Raw genomic sequence first — 14,562 nt, 5'->3', positions numbered from 1 at the left:
TAACTAATACTACTCAAACTACTCTAACTAATACGACTATAACTACTCTAACGCATACTACTCTAACTACTCTAACTAATACTACTCTAACTCATACTACTCTAACTCATACTACTCTAACTCATACTACTCTAACTAATACTACTCTAACTAATACTACTCTAACTCATACTACTCTAACAAATACTACTCTAACTACTCTAACTCATACTACTCTAACAAATACTACTCTAACCTCTCTAACTCATACTACTCTAACTCATACTACTCTAACTCATACTAATCTAACTAATACTACTCTAACTACTCTAACTCATACTACTCTAACTAATAATACTCTAACTAATACTGCTCAAACTAATCTACCTAATACTACTATAACTACTCTAACTCATACTACTCTAACGAATACTACTCTAACGAATACTACTCTAACGAATACTACTCTATCTAATACTACTCTAACTAATACTACTCTAACTCATACTACTCTAACTCATACTACCCAAACTACTCAAACTAATACTACTCGAACTACTCTAACTAATACTACTCTAACTCATACTACTCTAACTCATACTTCTCTAACTAATACTACCAAAACTACTCAAACTAATACTACTCGAACTACTCGAACTCATACTACTCTAACTAATACTACTCTAACTCATACTACTCTAACTCATCTCTAACTAACTAGTTAGAGTAGTTAGAGTAGTATGAGTTAGAGTAGTATTAGTTAGAGTAGTTAGAGTAGTATGAGTTAGAGTAGTTAGAGTAGTATTAGATAGAGTAGTATGAGTTAGAGTAGTTAGAGTAGTATTAGTTAGAGTAGTTAGAGTAGTATGAGTTAGAGTAGTTAGAGTAGTTAGAGTAGTATGAGTTAGAGTAGTATTAGTTAGAGTAGTATGAGTTAGAGTAGTATGAGTTAGAGTAGTGTTAGAGTAGTATGAGTTAGAGTAGTATGAGTTAGAGTAGTATGAGTTAGAGTAGTGTTAGAGTAGTATGAGTTAGAGTAGTATGAGTTAGAGTAGTATGAGTTAGAGTAGTATGAGTTAGAGTAGTATTAGTTAGAGTAGTATTAGTTAGACTAGTTAGAGTAGTATTAGTTAGAGTAGTATTAGCTAGACTAGTATGAGTTAGAGTAGTATGAGTTAGAGTAGTATTAGTTAGAGTAGTATTAGTTCGAGTAGTATTAGTTAGACTAGTTAGAGTAGTATTAGTTAGAGTAGTATTAGCTAGAGTAGTATTAGCTAGAGTAGTATGAGTTAGAGTAGTATTAGTTAGAGTAGTTAGAGTAGTATTAGTTAGAGTAGTATTAGCTAGAGTAGTATTAGCTAGAGTAGTATGGGTTAGAGTAGTATGAGTTAGAGTAGTATGAGTTAGAGTAGTATTAGTTAGAGTAGTATTAGTTAGAGTAGTATTAGTTAGAGTAGTTAGAGTTGTATGAGTTAGAGTAGTATTAGCTAGAGTAGTATTAGTTAGACTAGTTAGAGTAGTATTAGTTAGAGTAGTATTAGTTAGAGTAGTATGAGTTAGAGTAGTATGAGTTAGAGTAGTATTAGTTAGAGTAGTATTAGTTAGAGTAGTATTAGTTAGAGTAGTTAGAGTTGTATGAGTTAGAGTAGTATTAGCTAGAGTAGTATTAGTTAGACTAGTTAGAGTAGTATTAGTTAGAGTAGTATGAGTTAGAGTAGTATGAGTTAGAGTAGTATTAGTTAGAGTAGTATTAGTTAGAGTAGTATTAGTTAGAGTAGTTAGAGTTGTATGAGTTAGAGTAGTATTAGTTAGAGTAGTATGAGTTAGAGTAGTTTGAGTTAGAGTATTATTAGTTAGAGTAGTATTAGTTAGAGTAGTATTAGTTAGAGTAGTATTAGTTAGACTAGTTAGAGTAGTATTAGTTAGAGTAGTATTAGCTAGAGTAGTATTAGCTAGAGTAGTATTAGCTAGAGTAGTATGAGTTAGAGTAGTATTAGTTAGAGTAGTATTAGTTAGAGTAGTATTAGTTAGACTAGTTAGAGTAGTATTAGTTAGAGTAGTATTAGCTAGAGTAGAATGAGTTAGAGTAGTATGAGTTAGAGTAGTATGAGTTAGAGTAGTATTAGTTAGAGTAGTATTAGTTAGAGTAGTTAGAGTAGTATTAGTTAGAGTAGTTTTAGCTAGAGTAGTATTAGCTAGAGTAGTATGGGTTAGAGTAGTATGAGTTAGAGTAGTATTAGTTAGAGTAGTATTAGTTAGAGTAGTTAGAGTTGTATGAGTTAGAGTAGTATTAGCTAGAGTAGTTTTAGCTAGAGTAGTATGAGTTAGAGTAGTATGAGTTAGAGTAGTATTAGTTAGAGTAGTATTAGTTAGAGTAGTTAGAGTATTATTAGTTAGAGTAGTATTAGTTAGAGTAGTATTAGTTAGAGTAGTATTAGTTAGAGTAGTTAGAGTATTATTAGCTAGAGTAGTATGAGTTAGAGTAGTATTAGTTAGAGTAGTTAGAGTATTATTAGTTAGAGTAGTATGAGTTAGAGTAGTATTAGTTAGAGTAGTATTAGTTAGAGTAGTATGAGTTAGAGTAGTATTAGTTAGAGTAGTATTAGTTAGAGTAGTATTAGTTAGAGTAGTTAGAGTATTATTAGCTAGAGTAGTATGAGTTAGAGTAGTATTAGTTAGAGTAGTATTAGTTAGAGTAGTTAGAGTATTATTAGTTAGAGTAGTATGAGTAGTATTAGTTTCAACCAAATCAAATGTTATTTGTCACATGCGTTGAATACAACAGGTGTAATAGACCTTACAGTGAAATGCTTACTGACAAGCCCTTGCAGTTTTAAGAAAATAAGTGTTAAGATAGTATTTACTAAAAGAAACTGAAGTAAAAAAATAAATAATAATAAAGATATAGAAAATTAAAATAAATAAATCATTAAAACTTTAGAAATCATGAGAGGGGAAACATCCCCATCTGCTGGTCAACCGTGCTCACTGCGCACTACACCAGACAGAGTGGTACTTTAGAACTGTTCACTAGAGTCGACTAGTTGCTTGAAGCTCAAACAAATGTAGACTTCTCTCCCTATTTCCACCATAACCCTTTGCCTTGTGTCTCTCCAGAAGGGAATTGTGTTAACTCTATTCACTAGATATCTATCTGTTTCTCCTTACTGAATACACCCCTCCCCCTCCTCTCTCTGTCTCTCTGTCTCTCTCTCTGTCTCTCTCTCTCTCTCTCTCTCTACCCCCCCTCCTCTCTCTCTCTATAACCCCCCCCCCCCCCTCTCCTCTCTCTCTCTCTCTCTCTCTCTCTACCCCTCCCCCTTTTTCTCTACCCCCCCTCTCTCTCTCTCTCTCTCTCTACCCCCCCCCTCTCTCTCTCTACCATCTCCCTCTCTCCCTGCAGTAACGGAGGAGGTCGCAGTGGGACGTTCTGTGCCATCAGCATCGTGTGTGAGATGTTACAGCATCAACGTTCGGTAGACGTTTTCCACGCCGTCAAAACACTGAGGAACAACAAACCCAACATGGTCGACCTACTGGTAGGAAACCCTGTAACATTACACTACAGATGACCTACTGGTAGGAAACCCTGTAACATAACACTACAGATGGCCTGCTGGTAGGAAACCCTGTAACATAACACTACAGATGGCCTGCTGGTAGGAAACCCTGTAACATAACACTACAGATGACCTGCTGGTAGGAAACCCTGTAACATAACACTACAGATGAGCTGCTGGTAGGAAACACTGTAACATTAACACTACAGATGACCTGCTGGTAGGAAACACTGTAACATAACACTACAGATGACCTGCTGGTAGGAAACACTGTAACATAACACTACAGATGACCTGCTGGTAGGAAACCCTGTAACATAACACTACAGATGAGCTGCTGGTAGGAAACACTGTAACATAACACTACAGATGACCTGCTGGTAGGAAACACTGTAACATTAACACTACAGATGACCTACTGGTAGGAAACACTGTAACATAACACTACAGATGACCTACTGGTAGGAAACACTGTAACATAACACTACAGATGACCTGCTGGTAGGAAACACTGTAACATAACACTACAGATGACCTACTGGTAGGAAACACTGTAACATTACACTACAGATGACCTGCTGGTAGGAAACACTGTAACATAACACTACAGATGACCTACTGGTAGGAAACCCTGTAACATTACACTACAGATGACCTGCTGGTAGGAAACACTGTAACATAACACTACAGATGGCCTGCTGGTAGGAAACCCTGTAACATAACACTACAGATGACCTACTGGTATGGTACTAAGTCCTCTCTCCTAGCCTGGTCCCAGATTGTGCTGTCTTGCCAACTCATAGGGTCAGTGTCAAGTCATGACAAGACAGCACAATATTCAATGTTCAATGTAGTGTGTCAATGTTTATGTAGCCTAGATCAGATCAGTGTTTATGTAGCCTAGATCAGATCAGTGTTTATGTGGCCCAGATCAGATCAGTGTTTATGTAGCCTAGATCAGATCAGTGTTTATGTAGCCTAGATCAGATCAGTGTTTATGTAGCCTAGATCAGATCAGTGTTTATGTAGCCTAGATCAGATCAGTGTTTATGTAGCCTAGATCAGATCAGTGTTTATGTAGCCTAGATCAGATCAGTGTTTATGTAGCCTAGATCAGATCAGTGTTTATGTGGCCTAGATCAGATCAGTGTTTATGTAGCCTAGATCAGATCAGTGTTTATGTAGCCTAGATCAGATCAGTGTTTATGTAGCTTAGATCAGATCAGTGTTTATGTAGCCTAGATCAGATCAGTGTTTATGTGGCCTAGATCAGATCAGCGGTGAAGAATACCAGCCCCTTGTTTGTTTCTGTTCTACAGGACCAGTACAAGTTCTGCTATGAAGTGGCTCTGGAGTTCTAGAACTGTGAACAGCAGGCTGGATGCAGATCTAGACTGGACTGAAGGGGTTTGGGACTTTACAAAAGACTGCAGCACAGACCGACTGGTGTTATCATGGTCAAACAACTGGAGCGAGGCAACACAGCAAGCACACAGACATGCAGAGCTCTCTCTCTGTCTCTCTGTCTCTCTCTCTCTCTGTCTCTCTGTCTCTCTGTCTCTCTCTCTCTCTCTCTCTCTCTGTCTCTCTCTCTCTCTGTCTCTCTCTCTCTCTCTCTGTCTCCCTCTCTCTGTCTCTCTCTCTCTCTCTCTCTCTCTCTCTCTCTCTCTCTCTCTCTCTCTCTCTCTCGCTCTCTCTGTGTGTTAGTTTGATCAGCCGATTGAGGAAGTAACAGAAATGAGGTGTACAGTCTCTGTATATTTCCATCAGTATCTGTCTATCTGCTATCAGGAAGGAGACAGTTTATAAATATTTCCAAAAATATCGGTCTCTAAGTCTTTCTGCTTTCTGCCATCGGGACTGATACAGAAGCACAATATTTTACACTGCAGTGAATCACCTCTTATCTGGAACCCTCGGCCTGTTCCAAACCCAACCTCTGACCCCGACACCCCTAGACCATTTCTACTGTAAATATCCCTATCTAATAAAAGGAGATTGTGATTCTATCTCTGGACACGTGTAGATTTGAGAGGAGGTGTAAGTAACATGGTAAAAGTTCCACCTTTTGCTGTGCAGCTTAAACCTGCTCAATACTCTCAGATCAACACTGTGACTAGGGGTTAGCAGAGAAGTGTCTAGGGGTCAATTTTTGGGGACAGGGTGCCTCTCTCTCTCTCTCTCTCTCTCTCTCTCTCTCTCTCTCTCTCTCTCTCTCTCTCGCTCTCTCGCTCTCGCTCGCTCGCTTGTGTTCCTGTGGTTTTTCTATGCCTTTATATCCTCATCGGATGACAACAACAACAACAAAACATGCATCAATACTTTCCCATGTCTTGTGGAATGTAGTCTATACTGTATGTAATGTGTTCATTTTATATATATATATATCTCTCCGTCCAAATCACGTTTTACTAGAAGTTCAAATGCCTAAATGTTACCGTATTGTACGTTCTGCAAAAAACAGGAATTGAAGACGGATTGTTGTTGTTAACGGTTATTGATTACGCCGTCAGAAAAAGGGGAAGGAGTCGGCACAATCGTAGAAATAGAATCACTAGAACGGAGGTCGCCGTTCAAGTCAATGGGTCTGTAACGGGTGGGCCCGGCGGGCCATGATTTTACCGTTCTATCCTTCCTGTTGCGAGGGAATCCACAACTTCTCCTGCATTTCCATTGTGTTTCTAGTTGTGTCATATTGTAAATATCTCTGTACATTATTTATTTGCCCGTCTGTATGTAATAATGGCGAATGACAGTTTAAGTGACTCGTCTTTTACGGGTTTGTTGATTTGATTCGATTGATTGTGTTGTTGTGAGCATGTGGTTTTTTTTGGTCATATTTTATGACAGATAAATTACACTAGAACATAAATGTAGCTACAGTATAAAAATGATTGGTGGTGGTGTTGTTTTTCTTCAGCTTAATGCGAGGATATGAAATGTAAATAAATGATATGATCTGTTGCCAGTGTCCTACCGTACAGTTAAATATGTTACTGTAAGACGTGATGTTGTAGGGACATCTAGTGGGGAGAGTCAGAACAGCAGTCTAGAAACAGGAGTACTTCATATTAAATCCAATTGTATTTGTCACAAGCACTGAATACAACAGGTGTAGTAGACCTTACCATGAAATGCTGAATAAAACAGGTGTAGACCTTACCATGAAATGCTGAATACAACAGGTGTAGAAGACCTTACCGTGAAATACTGAATACAACAGGGGTAGTAGACCTTACCATGAAATGCTGAATACAACAGGTGTAGTAGACCTTACCATGAAATGCTGAATACAACAGGTGTAGTAGACCTTACCATGAAATGCTGAATACAACAGGTGTAGTAGACCTCACAGTGAAATGCTGAATACAACAGGTGTAGTAGACCTTACAGTGAAATGCTGAATACAACAGGTGTAGTCGACCTCACAGTGAAATGCTGAATACAACAGGTGTAGTAGACCTCACAGTGAAATGCTGAATACAACAGGTGTAGTAGACCTCACAGTGAAATGCTGAATACAACAGGTGTAGTAGACCTTACAGTGAAATGCTGAATACAACAGGTGTAGTAGACCTTACAGTGAAATGCTGAATACAACAGGTGTAGTAGACCTTACAGTGAAATGCTGAATACAACAGGTGTAGTAGACCTCACAGTGAAATGCTGAATACAACAGGTGTAGTAGACCTTACAGTGAAATGCTGAATACAACAGGTGTAGTAGACCTCACAGTGAAATGCTGAATACAACAGGTGTAGTAGACCTTACAGTGAAATGCTGAATACAACAGGTGTAGTAGACCTCACAGTGAAATGCTGAATACAACAGGTGTAGTAGACCTTACAGTGAAATACTGAATACAACAGGTGTAGTAGACCTCACAGTGAAATGCTGAATACAACAGGTGTAGTAGACCTCACAGTGAAATGTTGAATACAACAGGTGTAGTAGACCTTACAGTGAAATGTTGAATACAACAGGTGTAGTAGACCTCACAGTGAAATGCTGAATACAACAGGTGTAGTAGACCTCACAGTGAAATGCTGAATACAACAGGTGTAGTAGACCTCACAGTGAAATGCTGAATACAACAGGTGTAGTAGACCTTACAGTGAAATACTGAATACAACAGGTGTAGTAGACCTCACAGTGAAATGCTGAATACAACAGGTGTAGTAGACCTCACAGTAAAATGCTAAATACAACAGGTGTAGTAGACCTTACAGTGAAATGCTGAATACAACAGGTGTAGTAGACCTCACAGTGAAATGCTGAATACAACAGGTGTAGTAGACCTCACAGTGAAATGCTGAATACAACAGGTGTTGTAGACCTCACAGTGTAATGCTGAATACAACAGGTGTAGTAGACCTCACAGTGAAATGCTGAATACAACAGGTGTAGTAGACCTTACAGTGAAATGCTGAATACAACAGGTGTAGTAGACCTCACAGTGAAATGCTGAATACAACAGGTGTAGTAGACCTCACAGTGTAATGCTGAATACAACAGGTGTAGTAGACCTCACAGTGAAATGCTGAATACAACAGGTGTAGTAGAACTCACAGTGAAATACTGAATACAACAGGTGTAGTAGACCTCACAGTGAAATGCTGAATACAACAGGTGTAGTAGACCTTACCGTGAAATACTGAATACAACAGGGGTAGTAGACCTTACCATGAAATGCTGAATACAACAGGTGTAGTAGACCTTACCATGAAATGCTGAATACAACAGGTGTAGTAGACCTTACCATGAAATGCTGAATACAACAGGTGTAGTAGACCTCACAGTGAAATGCTGAATACAACAGGTGTAGTAGACCTTACAGTGAAATGCTGAATACAACAGGTGTAGTCGACCTCACAGTGAAATGCTGAATACAACAGGTGTAGTAGACCTCACAGTGAAATGCTGAATACAACAGGTGTAGTAGACCTCACAGTGAAATGCTGAATACAACAGGTGTAGTAGACCTTACAGTGAAATGCTGAATACAACAGGTGTAGTAGACCTTACAGTGAAATGCTGAATACAACAGGTGTAGTAGACCTTACAGTGAAATGCTGAATACAACAGGTGTAGTAGACCTCACAGTGAAATGCTGAATACAACAGGTGTAGTAGACCTTACAGTGAAATGCTGAATACAACAGGTGTAGTAGACCTCACAGTGAAATGCTGAATACAACAGGTGTAGTAGACCTTACAGTGAAATGCTGAATACAACAGGTGTAGTAGACTTCACAGTGAAATGCTGAATACAACAGGTGTAGTAGACCTCACAGTAAAATGCTGAATACAACAGGTGTAGTAGACCTTACAGTGAAATACTGAATACAACAGGTGTAGTAGACCTCACAGTGAAATGCTGAATACAACAGGTGTAGTAGACCTCACAGTAAAATGCTAAATACAACAGGTGTAGTAGACCTTACAGTGAAATGCTGAATACAACAGGTGTAGTAGACCTCACAGTGAAATGCTGAATACAACAGGTGTAGTAGACCTTACAGTGAAATACTGAATACAACAGGTGTAGTAGACCTCACAGTGAAATGCTGAATACAACAGGTGTTGTAGACCTCACAGTGTAATGCTGAATACAACAGGTGTAGTAGACCTCACAGTGAAATGCTGAATACAACAGGTGTAGTAGACCTTACAGTGAAATGCTGAATACAACAGGTGTAGTAGACCTCACAGTGAAATGCTGAATACAACAGGTGTAGTAGACCTCACAGTGAAATGCTGAATACAACAGGTGTAGTAGACCTCACAGTGAAATGCTGAATACAACAGGTGTAGTAGACCTCACAGTGAAATGCTGAATACAACAGGTGTAGTAGACCTCACAGTGAAATGCTGAATACAACAGGTGTAGTAGACCTCACAGTAAAATGCTGAATACAACAGGTGTAGTAGACCTTACAGTGAAATACTGAATACAACAGGTGTAGTAGACCTCACAGTGAAATGCTGAATACAACAGGTGTAGTAGACCTCACAGTAAAATGCTAAATACAACAGGTGTAGTAGACCTTACAGTGAAATGCTGAATACAACAGGTGTAGTAGACCTCACAGTGAAATGCTGAATACAACAGGTGTAGTAGACCTTACAGTGAAATACTGAATACAACAGGTGTAGTAGACCTCACAGTGAAATGCTGAATACAACAGGTGTTGTAGACCTTACAGTGAAATGCTGAATACAACAGGTGTAGTAGACCTCACAGTGAAATGCTGAATACAACAGGTGTAGTAGACCTCACAGTGAAATGCTGAATACAACAGGTGTTGTAGACCTCACAGTGTAATGCTGAATACAACAGGTGTAGTAGACCTCACAGTGTAATGCTGAATACAACAGGTGTAGTAGACCTCACAGTGAAATGCTGAATACAACAGGTGTAGTAGACCTCACAGTGTAATGCTGAATACAACAGGTGTAGTAGACCTCACAGTGAAATGCTGAATACAACAGGTGTAGTAGAACTCACAGTGAAATACTGAATACAACAGGTGTAGTAGACCTCACAGTGAAATACTTACTTACAAGCCCTTAATACTTACTTACAAGCCCTTAATACTTACTTACAAGCCCTTAATACTTACTTACAAGCCCTTAATACTTACTTACAAGCCCTTAATACTTACTTACAAGCCCTTAATACTTACTTACAAGCCCTTAATACTTACTTACAAGCCCTTAATACTTACTTACAAGCCCTTGCGTCCAACAACAACATTGACGAATACGCTGATTCGGTGAGCGAGTTCATTAGAAAGTGCATCGGCGACTTAATACCCACAGCAACGATTAAAACATTCTCAAACCAGAAACCGTGGATTGATGGCAGCATTCGTGTGAAACTGAAAGCGTGAACCATTGCTTTTAACCAGGGCAAGGTGACCGGAAACATGACCGAATACAAACAGTGTAGCTATTCCCTCCGCAAGGCAATCAAACAAGCTAAGTGCCAGTATAGAGACAAAGTAGAGTCGCAATTCAACAGCTCAGACACAAGAGGTATGTGGCAGGGTCTACAGTCAATCACGGATTACAAAAAGAAAACCAGCCCCGTCGCAGACCAGGATGTCTTGCTCCCAGACAGACAAAATAACTTTTTTGCTCGCTTTGAGGACAATACAGTGCCACTGATACGGCCCCCTACCAAAACCTGCGGGCTCTCCTTCACTGCAGCCGAGGTGAGTAAAACATTTAAACGTGTTAACCCTCGCAAGGCTGCAGGCCCAGACGGCATTCCCAGCCGCGTCCTCAGAGCATGCGCAGACCAGCTGGCTGGTGTGTTTACGGACATATTCAATCAATCCTTATCCCAGTCTGTTGTTCCCACACGCTTCAAGAGAGCCACCATTGTTCCTGTTCCCAAGAAAGCTAAGGTAACTGAGCTAAACGACTACCGCCCCGTAGCACTCACTTCCGTCATCATGAAGTGCTTTGAGAGACTAGTCAAGGACCATATCACCTCCATCTTACCTGACACCCTAGACCCACTCCAATTTGCTTACCAACCCAATAGGTCCACAGACGACGCAATCGCAACCACACTGCACACTGCCCTAACCCATCTGGACAAGAGGAATACCTATGTGAGAATGCTGTTCATCGACTACAGCTCAGCATTTAACACCATAGTACCCTCCAAACTCGTCATCAAGCTCCAGACCCTGGGTCTCGACCCCGCCCTGTGCAACTGGGTACTGGACTTCCTGACGGGCCGCCCCCAGGTGGTGAGGGTAGGTAACAACATCTCCACCCCGCTGATCCTCAACACTGGGGCCCCACAAGGGTGCGTTCTCAGCCCTCTCCTGTACTCCCTGTTCACCCAAGACTGCGTGGCCATGCACGCCTCCAACTCAATCATCAAGTTTGCGGACTACTCTACAGTGGTAGGCTTGATTACCAACAGCCTGCAGGGAGGAGGTGAGGGCCCTCGGAGTGTGGTGTCAGGAAAATAACCTCACACTCAACGTCAACAAAACAAAGGAGATGATTGTGGACTTCAGGGAGCACCCCCCTATCCACATCAACGGGACAGTAGTGGAGAGGGTAGTAAGCTTTAAGTTCCTCGGTGTACACATCACGGACAAACTGAAATAGTCCACCCACACAGACAGCGTTGTGAAGAAGGCGCAGCAGCGCCTCTTCAACCCCAGGAGGCTGAAGAAATTCGGCTTGTCACCAAAAACACTCACAAACTTTTACAGATGCACAATCGAGAGCATCCTGTCGGGCTGTATCACCGCCATGTACGGCAACTGCTCCGCCCACAACCGTAAGGTTCTCCAGAGGGTAGTGAGGTCTGCACAACGCATCACCGGGGGCAAACTACCTGCCCTCCAGGACACCTACACCACCCGATGTCACAGGAAGGCCATAAAGATCATCAAGGACAACAACCACCCGAGCCACTGCCTGTTCACCCCGTTATCATCCAGAAGGCGAGGTCAGTACATGTGCATCAAAGCAGGGACCGAGAGACTGAAAAACAGCTTCTATCTCAAGGCCATCAGACTGTTAAACAGCCACCACTAACATTTAGTGGACGCTGCCAACATACTGACTCAACTCCAGCCACTTTAATAATGGGAATTGATGGAAATTTATGTAAAAATGTATCACTAGCTACTTTAAACAATGCCACTTAATATAATGTTTACATACCCTACATTACTCATCTCATATGTATATACTGTACTCTCAGTGGTGGGCCGTCAGGGCCTGCAAGGCCTTCTCTGCTGGCCTAAACATCATCAGAATATATATTTTTTTTAAATATATTTTCCCACAAATATGTATTAAATTATTCCCCAGAGTAAGAGTTATACTCTTCATTTCATAGCTTTCCTCTTGGTTGCACTGCTTCCAGCCCCAGGTTGAGATTTTGAGGGCTGGTCTTTATGTTAGATCTTTTATCCAATCATATTCAGCCATCATGTGTTGCCAGGGGTCTAAAATCTGCCCTCAGGCCTTCAAAATCAACAGTGCGGGCGCTTGTAGCTTATAGTGAATGGAAATGAAAATTTAGTGTCAACCAATCAGCTTTAGAGTTGGCTATTGTACGCCTTCTGGCTGGCTCCAGTGTTACACAGGAGCCAGCTAGCAGGCGTAGTGCGTGCACGTCTTTTGATTGGATTACCAATATTGAGAGGCAGGTCCTATGGAGATCTAGGAAACTGAATTTGATAAACGAATTAATTCGCGTACTACTAAGCTGTTTTTTCAACCCACAATGGCGGAAGGAGGAGAAGATATCGATTTGGTCGAGGATATAATTATAACGCCATTCTCAAGACGAACTTTTCAAGAAAAGTTAGACATTGTAAGGAGAGGTCGCCCGACACCACAAAGCCTGTCACAGGCGGGAAAGTGCTTCGTTCGCTCGCCACTTTCAAAGTTTCAACTACGAGCGCTGTCAATGGCTCACAGGCTCCTTGGCTCCGAGAAGCACTGCAAACTGTACTGCTGGGAATGCCTATTATTTGCAAGTGATCGATTTGGTGTTTGGAGCCACACTGGCTTTGCAAACTTGAGTTGTCTAACCAAGGCAGCAACGAGACACCAAAGTACGGCTGGGCACTAACAACCAATGGTGCTTTTGAAAACTTTTGGGGACACCGGAGTGGATCAACAGCTCAAAGAACAAACGCGCAGGGCAACGGAGCTGCACAATGAAAAGGTGAAGGGAAATATTGAAAAGACTCATTGATTGTGTCATGTTTTTGGGTAAACACTGTTTACCCAAAAATGTCAATTTGTCAATTTCAAGGTGACGCAACGCCTGGTTATACTGCGTTTCTGTCTAAATGTATAGTTTCTAGAGCCATGGCATCATAATGAGGTGGATTAATTCGGGTGGGACTGTGTAGTACCTCACTGAAGGCCCAGGCCCCAGGCCCACGGCACGCCACTGTGTACTCTATACCATCTACTGCATCTTGCCTATGCCGTTCTGTACCATCACTCATTCATATATCTTTATGTACATATTCTTTATCCCTTTACACTTGTGTGTATAAGGTAGTAGTTGTGGAATTGTTAGGTTAGATTACTTGTTGGTTATTACTGCATTGTCGGAACTAGAAGCACAAGCATTTCACTACACTCGCATTAACATCTGCTAACCATGTGTATGTGACAAATAAAATTTGATTTGATTTTAACCAACAATGCAGTTCAAGAAATAGAGTTAAGCAAACACTAAAATAAATCAGAAGTAACACAATAAAATAATGAGGCTATATACAGGGTATTACGATACAGAGTCAATGTGGAGGCTATATACAGGGTGTTACGGTACAGAGTCAATGTGGAGGCTATATACAGGGTGTTACGGTACAGAGTCAATGTGGAGGCTATATACAGGGTGTTACGGTACAGAGTCAATGTGGAGGCTATATACAGGGGGTACCGGTACAGAGTCAATGTGGAGGCTATATACAGGGTGTACTGGTACAGAGTCAATGTGGAGGCTATATACAGGGGGTACTGGTACATAGTCAATGTGGAGACTATATACAGGGGGTACCGGTACAGAGTCAATGTGGAGACTATATACAGGGGGTACCGGTACAGAGTCAATGTGGAGGCTATATACAGGGTGTTAAGATACAGAGTCAATGTGGAGGCTATATACAGGGGGTACCGGTACAGAGTCAATGTGGAGGCTATATACAGTGGGTACTGGTACAGAGTCAATATGGAGGCTATATACAGGGGGGGGTACCGGTACCGAGTCAATGTGCAGGGGGTACAGGTTAGTCGAGGTAATTTGTACATGTAGGATCGGGGTAAAGTGCATAGATAATAATAAACAGCGAGTAGCTACAGTGTAAATGTAAACAGTCCAGGTGGTTGATAAATTGTTCAGCAGTGTTATGGCTTAGGGGCAGAAGCTGTTAAGGAGCCTTTTGGACCTACTTGAAGATAGCTTTGAGGCTTTATTGATTATATTGATGATCAAATGAATCAAATGACTGAAGTGAACACAT

The 14,562-nt window shown here is 40.9% G+C and overlaps 1 protein-coding gene across 1 annotated transcript in view; it reads left to right on the top strand.

Annotated features, from left to right (window-relative positions):
• The window catches only part of LOC120019917 (receptor-type tyrosine-protein phosphatase mu), a gene marked incomplete at its 3' end in the record, with an annotated part of 50,101 nt that extends 36,679 nt beyond the window's left edge, over positions 1-13,422 (top strand). The window contains exons 10-12 of the mRNA XM_038963327.1: positions 3,383-3,518; positions 4,859-4,893; positions 13,413-13,422. Of these exons, the coding sequence (XP_038819255.1) occupies positions 3,383-3,518; positions 4,859-4,893; positions 13,413-13,422 (181 nt within the window). The remainder of the gene's footprint in view (positions 1-3,382; positions 3,519-4,858; positions 4,894-13,412) is intronic.
• Positions 13,423-14,562: the final 1,140 nt, after the last annotated feature.

Source organism: Salvelinus namaycush, chromosome 25 (genome assembly GCF_016432855.1).
Source record: "Salvelinus namaycush isolate Seneca chromosome 25, SaNama_1.0, whole genome shotgun sequence".
NCBI classification, from domain to species: Eukaryota; Metazoa; Chordata; class Actinopteri; order Salmoniformes; family Salmonidae; genus Salvelinus; species Salvelinus namaycush.
This window is presented reverse-complemented; position numbering and strand designations above follow the sequence as displayed.